Consider the following 15708-nt stretch of genomic DNA (forward strand, 5'->3'; position numbering starts at 1 on the left):
AAAAAGCAGAAACAGCCCACACCCGTGTATATATGAAACTCATTAACCCAGCTAGGTGCAGTTCATGGATGGGCACATGTGTGCTTGAAAGACCAGGTTCATTCCACATCTGCCAGGAAAGTGCAGTCCCCAGATCCTCAAGGTAGTCAGTCATAAGGAAAGCACCCAGAAAATAAGCAAGGACATAAAACAGACATGTGCGTGCAGAGGGGTGCGTGTGTGTGTGTGTGTGTGTGTGAAGAAAACTAGCAAGTGACTTGAGGGCCTTGGTGTCTTTGTAGTAAAGACAGAGTTCTCATCGTAGGACCACCGCACTGCACCCCCCCCTCGGGTAAGTAACAGTTTGTAGCAAATGTTCAGCCATAAACACCAGCTTTCATGAAAGCAACAACACATGGGCAAGAGCTGCAGGTTCTTTTCCTGGTTCTAGGTCCTAAGGAGGATGTCCTGGCTCTGCTGGTTGGGGGAGCGGGGAGCAGGCTCCACCTTGGGCCACTCGCATCACTTCCCTTAGTCTTGAAGTCATTCTCTTCTTCCATCATGTGGATATGGGGATCAGGCTCAGTGGCAGGCACCTGCCCAGTGCACCTCAGCAGCCTCACAATGATCCCACACATATGGAGCAGACTTTGATCATACTCATCCTCATCACCCTCACCTGCTCTCCCCCACACTTCTGGTTATCCCCTTTCTATCACCCCTTCTATTGTGCACACATATATGGACATGTGCGTGTGTCCCAAAGGGATGAAGAAAATTACGCCCTCAACAGCTATTAACTTATTAACTTCCTGTCGTGCTCAGGGGTGGGCAAGCCTCCCGAGTTCGAACATATAAGCCCTAGAGCCCATGGCCTCTCCACAGCGTGGCCCAGATAATCACTCTAAGAGCTTCAATGCAACAAGAAGGAGCCTTTCCAAGACTGAACACTGTGGAGCCCTGGCCCTCTGCTGTGTCTTGAGCTGAGTCTCCATGATCCATGATGGAGTGTTTGAGGGGTAGATGCAGATGAAGCTGACATGCATTCAGGAGCACAAGAGCCACTGTGGTGTCATACCTGGAAAATGGCCAGCATGGTGTGTTCTCTCTCCCTCTGGCCTCAAACTCACAGAGATCCATACAAGTTGGCGCACATGCAGGGATCTAAGGCTACCCCACCTGGTATGACTCTAGTTGAAATCAGAATGGGGACCCTGCCTGATGCTTTCTGAGTAATTTCAAGCACATGGATAATGGAGACCAAAGAGGGTCAGGTTCCCAGCATATTCTGGGATCTGACCATTCATGTGATGTAGTACTCTAAAGGTTGCATTGTTTAAAACCAGGATGCTAACTTTAAAGGCTGAGGCTGGACCAGGAGGTTCCACTTAGGGCACAGAGGCCACTGCCCTTCTGTGACATAGCTGGGTGGCATCATAGTTTGTCATGACTTCCACGGTGGTTATTTTTGTAGCTGACAATGAGACTTACTGGAACTGGCTTGGCACTCTGGGCTTAGAAAGCTCCTGCATTTAAGTTTGAAGTTGGAACACATAAGCCCCAGAGCCCATGGACTTTCCACAGCTTGGCAACAAGAGGGAGCCTTCCCAAGACTAAACACCGTGGATCCCTGGTCTCCTCAATGTCTGCCCATCGGTCTTCCTAGGGTCCTCTACTCCCTGCCCCTGTGTTCTCTGCCACAGGGAGAAATGTTCCTTCCCACTTGCCCTTTCTTTCACTCTTTTTCAAGACTGCCAACAAAACCCAGGACTTTGCACATGCTAGGCCAGCACCCGACTTCCCAGACATGCCTCCCCAATCCAGCAGAGCAGGGACTCCAAAAGGCATCACAGAGCACACCCACCCTTTTGGGGGTGGGGATTAGAGTGAGTTGAAGGGATGCCCTGCTGTTGGCTGGTGGGAACAGACTCTGCCACTGTGGCCACCAGCTCTTGAGATGACAAGCCTTCCCTCGCAGACTCACAGATGACTCAGAACAATCCTCCGAGCCCCTGGCAATATGGCCTAAGTCACTCCGGGGCCATACTGAGGAAATGAGCATCACGATGTGTTTGAGGTTTTGGGGTTCAACTGAACTGCTCTGGGAATATGGAGAGTTTTGTTCCCATAGCCACGTGGATGGTTCTGGGTCCATGTTAGAGCCAAAGACAGGGACAAATTCACCCCAGGTCCTAGTCCCAGGATTTTCCCGATTCACTCTGGAACAACACAGAACACAAAGGCTCTCGTTGCTGACTTTGTTTCTCTTGATCTTGGGACAGTCCCCAAAAGGCCAACCTAAGGTTAAGGTTGAAAGCAAAGTTGATTGAAATGAAGAGCAATTCAGGATGTGCCCTAGCAGGCTGCATAGGAGCCTGCTAAGCAGAGCAACATCTGCTCTTAGTGGGAAAAGAAACCTCTCAGCTGGCAGTGGTAACTCACTTTCACACACACAGACTCCTGTACCCACATAGGACTTGAGTGCTCATATGTGACTCCGGTGTGCCTCCACTCTCCTCCGAGCTGGGATTCCGGTGCTCCTCCACGCAATCCAGTTACATCTTGGCTGTCATTCTAGGAAGTTTTGAATGCTGGGTTTCTGTCTCTTTGAGAGACAAAGCCATGATTTTAGGCCATGCTACTGAGCCTCCTCTGCTGGAATCAAATAGCCATGACCTTTCTCCCTGAAGATGCCTGGGCTAGCACAGGTGGAACCAGGGTGGGTTTCCCAGATGAAGGATGCAGAGCCAGGCCTTGGGTCCAGGGAAGAGCTTTGTGGTGTAAGGAGCAGAGGAATTCAGAGATGAGGATAAAATGGGAAGTGGGGCTGCATGGAGGAAGTGAAGGACAGGGATACTAGCAAAGGCATTTCTTCAATGTTCTAAAGGCCACGCCCCCAGCCTCCTCACTGGGGGATTCTAGGCAGGGGCTTCACCCCTGAGCCACGCACGCCCCCAGCCCCTCGCTGAGCCACCAAAACCAAGGTTTCTTGTGTACTCTATTGCCTCAGCCCCAGCCCCAGGTATACTTTCTCTTTTATGACAGGCCCTCAGTTATAAGCCCAGGCTAGCTTGGAATTTGTGATCCTCCTTCCTCGTTGTTTCAAATTTTGGGATGATGGGTGTCACAGCCTACATTCCTGAGCCTCTCTCAGTTGCCCCAGTGGTGTGTGGTCCTGATCTTTTGAGGCATTCAGGCGGCTGTCATGCATGGTGGCCCTTGTTGGGCAGCATCCACAGCTGAGCAGGCGGAAGGCAAGTGGGCTGGGTGCAAACAGCACGTACCCCATAGGCCTCTCCCAAGTTCCACCAGCTCTAGCTGCTGCAAATCCGCAATATCAGTGGCACCCAGAAACTGGGCCGCTATCCGTGGCCTCCAACACCTTCCCCAGTTGTCGCCCCATTTCATAGAAGAGGAAACCAAGGCCTAGAGTGGTAGGACCGGACCGGGCTAACACTGAAGTCACTTGGTGTGAATGGTAAAGGATCAGTCAGATGTCTTTATGTTGCTTGTTGTTACTGAGTCTGCAAAGTCCTATAGCTGCGACTCTGTCTCTGGAGAGCTGAGATTACAGGCACGTGCCACCACATCTGCAGATGTGGACCTGGGATGGACCCAGGGCCTCATGCATGCTGGGCAGGCGCTCTACCCACTGGGAGAGGCAGCCGCAGACCTTATTTATTTCTTCGTTTTAAAGGTTTTTTTGGTCTGTGGTAAGGAGGTTGAGCCCCTGGCAGTCGGCTTTGGTGCTGCATCTCCAGCCTTTCCAAAGTCAAGCCGTTGTTTGTTTCAGCTTTTTATGTTTAGTGGGCTGGAGAGAGGACTCAGTGGTTAAAAGCACACACGTCCACACATGGTACCTCATATCCACCTGTAGCTCCAACACCAGGGGAGTCTGGTACTCACTTTTGACCTCTGCAGGCACCAGCACACACTTACATAGACAAAGGTACACATAAATATACATTTTAAAAATTAAAAAATTGGGGGCTGGAGAGATGGCTCAGTGGTTAAGAGCATCGACTGCTCTTCCAGAGGTCCTGAGTTCAATTCCCAGCAACCACATAGTGACTCATAACCGTCTGTAATGGGGTCTGGTGTGTCTGAAGACAGCTACGTTGTACTCATATACATAAAGTAAATAAATCTTTTTTTAAAAATTTAAAATTTGAGACAGAATTACATTACAGAGATTCTCCTGCTTCTGCCTCCCAGGTGTTGGGATTAAAAGCATGAGCCACCACCACCTGGCCAAATCAACTTTTTTATGTGGACTTGTTAGAAACAGGTTCTCATATAGCTGGAACTGGACTCCTGATCTTTCTGTCTCAGTTTCTCCAGTGCTGGGATGACGTGTGTGCACTACCAGGACTGCTCAGCATACTCTGACATGTTGGGTATGGTAGCACATGCATGCCTTTAGTGCTGGGCAGTTTGGTCTATGTAAGATGTTCCAGGGTTCCTGGGGCTGGAGAGGGGTAGACATGAATGAATGTGGACATGGGTGTCCTTCCAGCTCTTAAGGGGAGCCAAGGATCAGGAGTTCAAGGCCAGCCTAGCTGTGTGAAAGCTTGTCATGAAAAGTAAAGTTTCTGTTTGGGAGGTGAGAAAGTTCTGGAGCTGGAGGGTGGTGGTTGCATAATAATAGCTCAGTACCATGGAAACATGCCCTTGGGGATGGCTAAGGGGATGAGGAGGCAGGTCCTGAGGAAGCCCTGGGTTACATCACCAGCATGGGAAGAACTAAAAGGGGCCAGGTTTTATGATTTGGGTTTTAAACCAATGTAGTGAGAATTTTTGTTTCTAAGAAAGAAAGAAAGAGAGAGAAATGGGAATGTGTTTTCATTTTAACCCCAGGTATAGAAGATGGGGCTGCTTCAGACTATCCACCTGACTATGATTTGCCTCGAGCTCTAGCAGGGGTGTGATTTTGCCAGTTGCAGACAGTTTCTGTGATATATGATGTTAGGAATTCTGGGGGCTTTTCAGAGGGTGTTTAAATGCTAGGACCCTGAGAGGAATGGGTTGTTGGTTGTTGTTGGTTGCAGTTTGTTAAGTACTTATGTGCAAAAAAGAAACAAGAAGAAAAAATGAGATGTCATGATGCTGAAGCCCAAACTCGCCATGAGGAACCTGATGCCCAGTCAGCAAGTAGTGTACGGACACTGCTGCCCCTGTCCTACCCCTGACTTTATTCAGGGGTTTCTTTCCCTTCTATCCTTTTCTCTCTTCTATCTAGTGTTAGGGGGCTGAAAGGGTAGAGGAAATAGAGTGGAGAAAGGCAAAGCTAAGAAAAACCACGTAGCAAGACTGGCTACAACCATGACAACAAAAAAGGTTAGGACCAAGGAGCTCAAGACCAGAGCTCCCTCAGCGTAAAAAGGGAAGAGGTGCAGGGTTGCAGCTCTGCTCTGAGGATGAGACCCCACTTTCTGAACATCCATGGGTAAAGTAAAAACAAACCATTCATTTAAAAGTGAAAACGTTGGGGGTGCGGCTCAAGGGTGGAGCCCTGCCTACAATTCCCCAATGAGGGGCTGGGGGCGTGGCTCAGTCTCAGAACACCTGTCTAGCATGAGTGAGATCCTTGGTTTCATACCTGGTGTTATCTTTTTTTAAAAAACCGAGGGAGGCGCCACAAGAGGTGGCAGGGACTGGGAGGAGAGGGGGACAATTGGGATGAAAAGTGAATAAATAAATAAATTTTAAAAAGCTTTCATAGGCACAAGCTGAGACAGGTTTTTGTGTCCTCATCCCTAGCTCCTCCCCAGTTTCAAAATTCTTTGCACAGTTGCTGTTTGTGTTGGCAGGAACTTGGCCTAGTATATACTTGCAGAGTTCCAGCTCAGAACCGACAAGACGTTGCAATGGGCCGGTGAGGAAAGGAGGGGCCCTCCCAGCTACAGGTCATTCCAGAAGAACCCAGTCACTGTACACCAAGCTAATGGTCACCCTCCACCCTGATCTCTCCATTGCTCCATAGTGCCATCCACTTTTGAAGCTCCTCCCTTGGAATATATTCTTGCTGGGCTGACCTTCCTCAAACATCTCCCCTGACACCTAACACCCTACCCCAGGAAGCACAGATCACTGCTCCATGGACAAGGAAACCCTTCAAAGAGAGTGTAGGACACACTATGTAATCCACACTCAGTAAATATGTGGACAGACTGGTGTGGAAAACAGGTGAAACCAGAAAGGTCCTGGGTTGACAGGTCAAGAGTCATGCCTGCAATCAGACAAAGGGCCCAGGTTGGAGGCACTGGTGACATCTCAGGGGCTGGGAAGTTTACACACACCTCCAAGGGGAGCCCTTGAGGCACTGCGTCTCAGTGAATCAGAAAGAAGTGGTTCTGGTTGTTGGAATGTGTAAGTGTCTGCACTCCTAGACAGAGAGCCCTCTGGCCATTCCTAGCTTTGGGCTATTTAGAAGGCTGTGTCCATCACTTGAGCTGGCAGGTGTCTCCTTGAGTCTAAGTCTGGGGCTGAGATCTGAGTCATGGCTTCACTGCACTGCCTTACTTTCCAGGGAACGCTCTGGGGCCTGAGTGACCTAGGGTCACAGCCTCCTGGTCTGTCCTGTCCTGGTAGGAAATTTCCTGGAAAATACATATCTGTCAGAGTCGGAGCCTAGACTGAGCACACAGACAGGGTACAGGTGGGGCTCCCAGGAAATGTGGACGTGGACTGTGGTGGCATCTGAGCAGCTGGATGTTTCTAAGCTTGGGAAAGTATGTGCAGAGGGCTTGACTGTGGCTTTTCCACCCACCTTCTCACGGGTCGCCTAAATGGGGAGAGAAAGGGAAGCCTGTCTTCTCAGTACATGGGAGGCTGAGGAAGAAGGGTAGCTGAGTCTGAGGTTAGCCTGTACCACCTTGTCTGAAGAAAGGAAGGAAGGGAGGAAGGAGGGAAGGGAACGAAGGAAGGAGAGGCAGCTGGCCTTGGCCTCTCTGTAGCTGAGGGTGCCCCTGAAGTGATTCTCTGCCTGTCTCCTAAGTGTTGGGAGCAAAGGTGAGCATCATCACACCTGGCTCTTCTGGTTGTTTTGAGACAGGTTCTGTAGCCCAGGCTCACTTTGAACTTGCAGCAATCCTCCTGCTTCAGTCACCACTCTAGTACGGGTCAAGTTATGGTGGGTCTACTCCTAACCCTTCTGTTATGGCCCTGAGGATCCCATAAAACCCCTAAGGGATAGGAGACGCCACCCTTCTGGTAGCTGGGGTGGGCAGGGTATAGCTTGGGGGGGGGCTGGGGCTCTGCTCAGCACTCAGCTCCCAGAGATGACCTAGAGCCAGTCCCCTGTCACTCACTGTGACGGAGTCACTAGTACAGACTTGCACAGGGGACCAGACATTAGCTGTGCCGCTGGGCTCCCTGCTGAGTCAGGGACTCTCCCTCCTGACAGCACCCATCAGAGCCCCATAAAACCAGGAAATGCAGTGGGGTCTTCTTTCATCTTTATGCCTGCACCCAGCTGAAGGCAGAAGCTGCCATTGCTCCCTCCCGAGTGACCTGCCCTGGGGACCATCTGAAGTCCAGCCCTAGACACTCATAGGGGGTCAGTTTGCAGGGTCCCTCTGTCCATACTGCATCCTGTGGGCTCTCAAGTCTGTGCTATAAAGTGGTTCAGTGGGGGTGAGGAGATGGCTCAGTTTGACACCCAGAAGGCGCAAATATGCAGCATGAGGGTGGCAACCCACCTTCAGTTCCAGCCAGACCCTTCTGGAGAGAAGAAAGGCTACACCAGTAACTACAGCTTTGTGAAAGCCATACAGCCATGAGCCAGGGCCTACCCTACCCCACCAACAAAATTAAGAAAGGTTGGGTTATGTGGGTTATAGGTGTGAAGGGTTTTTTAATAGTTAATGTTTTAATGTTTACTACATTTAATATATTTATTTTGTGTGGACATGGAGTGGAGGCCAGAGGATAACTAGAACCGTTTGCTCTTCCCACTGTGCAGGTCCCAGGAATGGAACTCGGGCAAGACAGCCTTTGCAGCAATTCTTTATCCACCGAGCCATCTCACTGGCCTTGATACAGCCTGCATGCTTGGATGGGCCAGCCTGGTGCACATACCTTAAAGTCACAGCTCCTAAGGGGAGCAAGGAACCTGTCAGAGCTACAAAGAGACCCCATCTCAGACAGATAAAATAAAACAAAAAACAGACTGGGCTGTGGTTAACTTCAGAGGGAAGAAAATGGTTAGATGTCCTATCTCTTCCCAGAATTCCCAAGAATAGTAATTCAAGTTTCTTCACACCTCTCTGGATGACACACTCTTTTTATGAGCATCCAGAGCAGGGTCTCTACCTCCGAATGGCTAACAGCAGGGACTGAAAGTCTGTGAGGAAGGGCTGTCCTAGTCCTCATTCAGATACCATCTAGCTGGAACCTTAAGGGTGACAATTGAAAATTGGGTCTACCTCAGAGTCCAAAGCTAGCCATGCAGAGTACACACAAGTTGGCCCTTGTCTCAATGGGGAGAACAGGCCAGATGTCCCAGGTTTCCCCATGGGACACTGCTGCCTGACCAGCGTGCTGGAGGTGCAGCTCCATCCATTGGCCACACACAGGAAGCGGGCTGTCCTGCACCTTGTGGCTTCCCAATTGGCCCTGTACTGACTGGCTTCAGAGCCCTCCAGGGGATAGCTGTAGGTGTTCTCCCCCCACCAAATATATATATATATATTGGCTCTACCCTGACCTTTAGTAAATTTGAGACTAACCTGGGCTACCTGAGAGCAAAGAAAAGAAAAAACGGTTTGTGGCTCTAGCTTTAGGCAGCGCCCCAGGACATGCTGAGGGTGTGGCTCAGAGGCCAACCACTCTCTCCCAGCAAAGCAAGCCAGAGTTACACAACCCAGATGAAATTCCGGGAACACAGTGCTGCAGTGCTAGGGTCAGAATCCTGGTACTGCCGCTACCGAAGCGCACACACACCCACACAAAAGGTAAAAACCAAACAGACACCGACTCCCTGAGAGCTTTTCCTTCCAGGGCAAGCTCCAGCAAGGAGCTCTGTTCCCCACTCCTCCTGCCCAGGCGGAGGGGCCACCTTGGGGTTCAGGAGTTTTGCAGAAGTGGTTCGTAAAGGGCACAGAGGGCTCACCCATCCTCCCTCTGCAGCGGAAGTGAGCCTCAGTGTTTACTCTCAGAATATGAATCATATTATCCTCAACATTTCTGCTTTTCACAGATTACCAGAGTCGTCAGCTGTTTCCAGGGTCACCATGGGAGGGGGGATGGAGGAAATCCCTGCTGCTGTGGCAGTGGGGTGAGAGTGCTTCAAAACTGGGCTCTAAGAGTGATTCTCACTTTCTGGAAATAACTTGGGCAATGGTCAGTAGCTGTGGTTACTGGGGCCCTGAGTAGAGGCACCTGCTAATGAAAGGGAGACTCAGTGTAGGCTGGATGCCCAGTCTTGTTCTCCAACACAACGCAGGTGGATGACTACAAAAACACGAGCACCACTGTGCCCACGACATCCCAGCCTGTGGAAAATAATGAAAAGCAAAGTCAGGTGTCACATGTTACCAAGTTCACAAGTAACCATTCTCCGTGGTGAGACCCTGAAATGCCTCAACTGGGGTAACCTTAGGCCGGAGTTGAGTCCCAGGAGCTAGAGAGCAGAGCAGCCCTCGGACGTCCTCCTCTGGTGTCCGAATTGCACTGCAACCTGTGCAGCCCTCCAAAGCACAGAAAAATAAACGTAGTGCAGGAGGGAAAACCCCTGAAAATGAAGGGGAAAAAGCATATACCATGGAGTTTACTTCTATAAAAGACCAACAAATGCCCGTATCTGAGAGGCAAGGACCTGGGCGCACTAGCCTAGTCTACAGAGTAAGAGAAAATGATCTCAGTGGAGGGAGATCACTCAGGAGGCAGGTGGATCTGAGTTTGAGGCCAGCCAGAGTTCCAGGACAGTCAGGGCTGCAAAGAAACCCTGCTGGGAACACACAAACGCTGAAGCACCTGCATACTCCTAAGTTTGGCTCAACCCCGAGAATATACCAGGAAAAGGTTTTTAATTTTCTTTTCTTTTTTTTTTTTTCTTTCTAAAAAAGGGATGGCCACATTAGTGGAACCAATATTTTTCCCAGCTCTGGGATACAAGGGGGCAAATTATGGCTCAAAGTAGCAGACTTAAAATAACCTGTACCTAATCCTAAAACACCATGTTTACATTTATAGAGAACCCACAGGCCCTGGCAGCTCGGGGCTGCAGCTGGTGACCTGGTTCCCTCAGGGCCTCCCCCATCCCCAGCCACACCACTGCGGTGATTCCTCCAAAGATCCAAAACTTTAATTAAAAAAAAAGTCTTATAAAAACAAAGCAGGCGGCAGAGATGCCACCGTCTCCCTTATACAATCTGCCAGAGTCATCTATATACAATATTATAAAAACAACGCTGGGGACGGTAAACTCAAAGGCAGTTCTCACAAGGCATCTGGCCTCGATCCTCTAGTGGGAACCCGAGGGAAATAAGTCCAAGGGAAAGAAGTCAATTATTGCACCATTTTGAAAACATTCTTCACAGGCTCCTGTTTTCTTCCCTGGGGCCTTCAGTCACGGTGGGGGGGGGGGGGCATAACTGGTGGTAGAGTCATTGTCCTGTGGCCACTCTTGTCCGGCTCTGCCCTCAGGGTCCAATAAATAGCAGTCAGTTTGCAAAGGGGCCGTGCCCCGGCGCGTGGAACCCGCCACAGTCGCGCATGGGCTAGCCGAGTCGACCCAGGCTACATGTGTCGCTTCATGTGCAGGGCCAGGTGGTCGGACCTGGAGAAGGCCCGGTCGCACAAGTGGCACTGGAAAGGCCTGTGACCCGTGTGCTTGCGGTAGTGGCGGGTAAGCTCATCGGAGCGCGCAAACTTCCAGCCGCAGCCGTCCCAGTTGCAATGATAAGGCTTCTCACCTGTGGCAGAGAGGAAAGACACTGAGCCTCTATTTCCCCGAAAGCCTGTTCTGGGCACCCAGCACCCGGTAGCATTGCCCCTCCCTCTCTACTCTCATCTCCACCTACATCTAATCTAAACAGAGAACTTTGGGCTCCCCAGGCTGACCACTAGCAGGTTCGAGGTGCCCTCCTCCCCTAACATTCCTGATTCACCTGCTCAGATGACAGGTTTTATATGCAGCGCCAGGGATTTTAGTCCGCCAGCTTAGCCCCAGCCCAACCATCCCCAGCTTCTTTAAATATGTCCCTCATAGACCCCAATACACCTGCACTGTTCCGAATTCTTGAGATCTGAGTCTCCTCCCCGTAGCCAACCCATTAAATTGCCACACCTCCTTGCCAGCGTCATAGATTCTGGGGATAGTATCCTTTTCCCTTCCGGAGGATGGACAGGGTCTCCCCCTTTGTAGCCTAGCCTGTTCTGGACACGCTGCCATCCACCCCCCTGCCGCAGCTCCTGGGAGTCATGACTGGTGCCCACCTGTGTGCGTACGCAGATGCGCCTTTAGGTGCGAGCTCTTGGTGTAAGTCTTGCCGCAGTTGGAATAGCTGCAAGTGTGCGTAGCGGCGCGCTTGCGGGGCCAGGAGCGGCGGCCGCGCTTGGGCTTGGCATCTAGCAGCTCTAGCGGGGACGAGGGCGGCGTGAGGAGACCGCGCGCGGTAGCGGGAGCCAGGCCCAGCGCCGCGGCCGCCGCTGCGTCGTCGAAGAGACCAAAGGCGCCGGGAGCAGGCGGCCCGTAGTGCAGCGCGGGGCCCGGGCCACCGAAGCTGGGGCCCGGGCCGAAGGGCGGCGGGAACGGGTTGCGGGAACCCGGTGCGGGGAGGCGCGGGGGGCCGTCGGGGCTGAGCGGCGGCGTGTCCGAGGGCGGCGGGGGACGGCCAGCGGGACCCCGCATGCATGCACCTGTCGCTCCCGGGGCGCCCTCGAGCTTCAGCCCGCGGGCCAGGCCGGGCGCGCAGCGGTAGCCGCCGCCGTCCACCTCGGGGGGCTCGGCCTTCACCAGCCGCCCGGGGGGCGCGAGGAGGAAGCGGCCGTGTAGAGCCGGCCCCTGAGTGGCGTCCAGGTCGGGGCGCAGCAGCTCCGTTCCCATGCCAGCCGCTGGGGTGCCGAAGGGCGGCGGGGCGCTCGGCTCCGGGTAGTAGAACGCAGGCGGCGGCGGCTGCGGCGGGGGCTCGGGAGGGTTCTCGGCGCCCAGACCGTCCAGTCCCATGGACAGGATGAAGTCCAACACGCTGTTTAGGTCCTCATCGGTGCCGCCCGCCTCGGGTTCATTTCGCGGCCAGCGCTGCAGGAGACAGGGCGCGGGACATGAACGCGGGGCCGCCTCCTGCTACCCTGCACGCCAAAGTGTATCTAACTCCTAGGCCCTCAAGGTCTGCACCCGGTGCACGGCATCCCTCAGCGCGCGTCCTCAGTCCCTGCATCCACCTCCAGCCCCATAGCCTGAGGTCTAACTCCTCACCCGCCGACAACCTAACTCCCGGCAGCCTGAGGTCTCCCACCGCCGCCAGCGGTCGGCACTCCGGACCTTGACATCTCTAGTACTTGCCCCTGCACCCTATGGCCTGGTACCCTACTATCCCTGCCGCCCGCGGACCCTCGCTGCCCTCACCTCCTGGAGGCCGCGCTCGCACGGGCTGGCGAAAGTGGCGAAGGACGGCAAGATAGGCTCGCTGAGCGCCATGGCAGGGACTGTGTGTGCTGTGGCCGGGCCCACCCAGGCCTTATAGGCGCGGCAAGGCACAGAGGGCCGGGCTAGGAGGCGTCGACGGAAACGCGTCCCGGATGGGGACGAGCTCTGGGCTCAGCCTAAATTTAGCCGCGGTATATAAGCCTGGCGGCGGCGGCTGTGGCAGCCACTGCGGGAGTCCGGACTACGCGCTTCAGGCCCCGCCCCCGTGCCCGTGCCCCGCCCCCGTTCGTCTCCAAGGCGACGGCGTCAACAAGCTAGGCACAACAGCTTAGCGAGCGGGGGTGGCACCTGGGACTCCGCGGGGAACACGGGGTGACTAGGTTTCCCCGGTGTCTCCCCAGCCTCAGGCCCTGGGAAACATGGACCGATGCATGGGGAGTCTGGGGTCACTGTGCTCACCCGAGGAACGCTCTGTGAAATCCTTGTCTAAGCTACCTTGGAAGCTGAGACTGAAGGCTGAAGAGTTTGGGGACTGCTTAAAAGGGAGTTGAGGCCAGCCTGGAACAGCGTATCACCCTTAACACACACACACATACACACACACACACACACAGAGAGAGAGAGAGAGAGAGAGAGAGAGAGAGAGAGAGAGACCGACCCCATGGTGGTATATGTTTATTTTCAGAATATTTGGGAGGTTGAAAGCATTAGGTTGAAGGCCAGCTTTGGCTATAAGAGACCGAGTTTCAAAAAAGAAACAAACACTGGGGGCAGGCAAGATGGCTTAGTGTCTGCTTACATGCCTCATTCCAAGAGTTAAGTTCCAAAAAGGAGAGAATTCATTCTCATAAGTCGTCCTCAGACCTCAACAGCACGTGTGAACACACACACACACACACACACACACACACGGTAGCAATGTAATAATTAAACGTTATAATAAATAAAGAAATACAAAGTACTGGATCTTTGGGACCTTCTGACCTCCCACACAAACCTCAGTCAAACCCTTCAAGTGCAGGGAAGTTGGGACCAGGGTTCTGGGAAGGGTTGTTGTCTGACTGACAGAAAGGCCCAAGGGTACTCAGTGGGGGATGGGCAGTCAAATAATATGCATAATCCCCACAGGGCCCAAAAAGAGAAAAGGGAACAATGGAAGAGGAGGAAGTGTGTGGCTCGGCCTGCGGAGGGACTGTGGTGCAATCTTGACCTTCACCGAGGAGTCAAATGCTGAGGCAAGATCTGGAGAAAGTAAAAGGGTAATAGAGAGGGAGGGCATGTCGGAAGCTGTGGCCGAGGGACGCAGTCAGCCTCTTGTCCACTGCTGTGACTTTGAGCAGAGACTTTGCTCTTCCCAATTACAGACACGGGTCTGTAATGTCTGCCCTAACTGTCCTCAGGTCCTTTCAACAAAATGTCAGAGCAAAATGTCAGAGCACACGTGTGCTCCAGATCTCTAAGGTGTGTGGAGGCAGAGTGTGAGGTTCAAACACTGGCTTGGGTAAGGAAGATCTAAGAAGAAGTTCTCTAGGCCTGAGGACCCACCATGAAGGGGAGAAGACCATGTGTGTTTCACATGGAGCAACAGTGACCCGTGCTGTGTATTCAGTTCTGACCACCTTTGGCATGTGTATCTCAGTTTCCCTTTACCATAAGCAACAAAAGATAAGATTTGGGTCATTTCCCCCAAGGCCTGGGATTCTGGGGGAGGGGATGAGGAGGGAGTTCTGTTTTCTTATATTGCCCAGGATGGCAATCTTCCTGCCTCTACCTCCAAAATGCTGGTATCACAGGCCACACCACCTGTCCTGGGGATCTTTAAAGGGCTAAGTCTGAATGAAAGAAGCCTTTTATCATTCCTAATTAAAACAAAGTAACTAACCTATCCAAAGCTGGTGTTGGGTATAACCCACCCAGTGGTGTTTTAAAGTCTGTGGGAGAGCTGAAGAGCTAGCTCAGTGCTTAAGAATGGTTCCACACACCCACAACTCCTGTAACCTCAACTCCAGGGGATCTATGGCCTCTACTAAGTGGTCTGAGTATCTGAGGATTCTAGTATTTAAGAGCACTAGAACACGTTGCCCCAGGGAACCAGCACATGACTGCACACTAAATAACACACGCTCCAGTGAAAGCACATGTCTGTCAGCGCAGCACTGCAGTAAGGAGGCTGTGGCGAGAGCTGGGCAAATGACTCAGAAAGATGTTTCGAACTAAGCCTGACAGCTTGAGTTCAATCCTTGTGAGCCCACACAGTGGGGAGAGAGCTAAAGTGATCTGACCTCCACGCACACACTTAAAAACCAACCTGCTTGGCACTGTCAGGGTCTAGAAGTGCGGCAGGATCCCAGGCAGAAACCACCTCTAGCCGGTGAGGCCAGAGAGCTTCTTTCCAACTGTGCTGTTCTTACTGTTCCCGTTAGCACAGCACCTATGGCCTAGAGGAGCTTTTGAAATGTGCATTTTCTCTTTCTGCATATCTTTTCTTTGCACTGCTTTGGAGCACCGGTCTTTTGAATAGTTTCAAATGGGTTGTTTTGTTTGCTTCAGGTTGAGTTTTGTATCCTTTGTGTGTATCTACAGGAAAAGATTTTTTCCCTAAGTAGGTGGCCTGCCTTCAAATTCTCCTAAGGGCATTATTTGAAGAGCACATTTTGAATAAAATGGTTTTTAATTTTGTCCATTACATTTATTTATCAGTGTGTGTGTGTGTGTGTGTGTGTGTGTGTGTGTGTGTGTAAAGTCAAATCTCTTTTTCCACTATCTGGGTTCTGAAATTGAAGTTGGGTTGGCATGCTTGGTAGCTAGAGCCTTAACCTCATGACCCAGCTCACTGGTCCTAGGATTCTTTTCCTTTTAATACAGGGTGTGAGGCTGGAGAGATGGCACAGCAGTTAAGAGCACTGACTGCTCTTCCAGAGGTCCTGAGTTTAATTCCCAGCAACTACATAGTGGCTCACAACCAACTGTAATGGGATCTGATGCCCTCTTCTGGTGTGTGTGAGACAGCTACAGTGGACTCACATACATAAAATATTAAAAAAACAAAAGACGGTGTCATGAGGTTCAGGCTGGCCTAGAACTCGCTATGCTAACCAGCATCTTGAACTAATGCAGCCTCAGTTGGTGGTGGCATG

General features: G+C 52.0%; 2 protein-coding genes across 2 annotated transcripts in view; one reads left to right on the forward strand and one right to left on the reverse strand.

Moving 5' to 3' along the window:
• EPS15L1 (epidermal growth factor receptor pathway substrate 15 like 1) overlaps nucleotides 1-8061 on the forward strand; it is a 91612-nt gene extending 83551 nt beyond the window's left edge. Inside the window, exon 26 of the mRNA XM_080928715.1 lies at nucleotides 7943-8061. The gene's annotated coding sequence lies outside the window, so the exon portion shown is untranslated. The remainder of the gene's footprint in view (nucleotides 1-7942) is intronic.
• Nucleotides 8062-10269: 2208 nt separating this feature from the next.
• KLF2 (KLF transcription factor 2) lies at nucleotides 10270-12622 on the reverse strand (the record flags this gene model as incomplete). Its single annotated transcript, XM_080928480.1, has 3 exons — nucleotides 10270-10895; nucleotides 11419-12223; nucleotides 12551-12622. The coding sequence occupies 3 exons, from the start codon at nucleotides 12620-12622 to the stop codon at nucleotides 10720-10722; spliced, it is 1053 nt and encodes a 350-aa protein (XP_080784606.1). The 3' UTR covers nucleotides 10270-10719.
• Between the last annotated feature and the right edge of the window lie 3086 nt (nucleotides 12623-15708).

Source organism: Micromys minutus, assembly GCF_963924665.1.
Source record: "Micromys minutus genome assembly, chromosome: 14".
Classification (NCBI taxonomy): domain Eukaryota; kingdom Metazoa; phylum Chordata; class Mammalia; order Rodentia; family Muridae; genus Micromys; species Micromys minutus.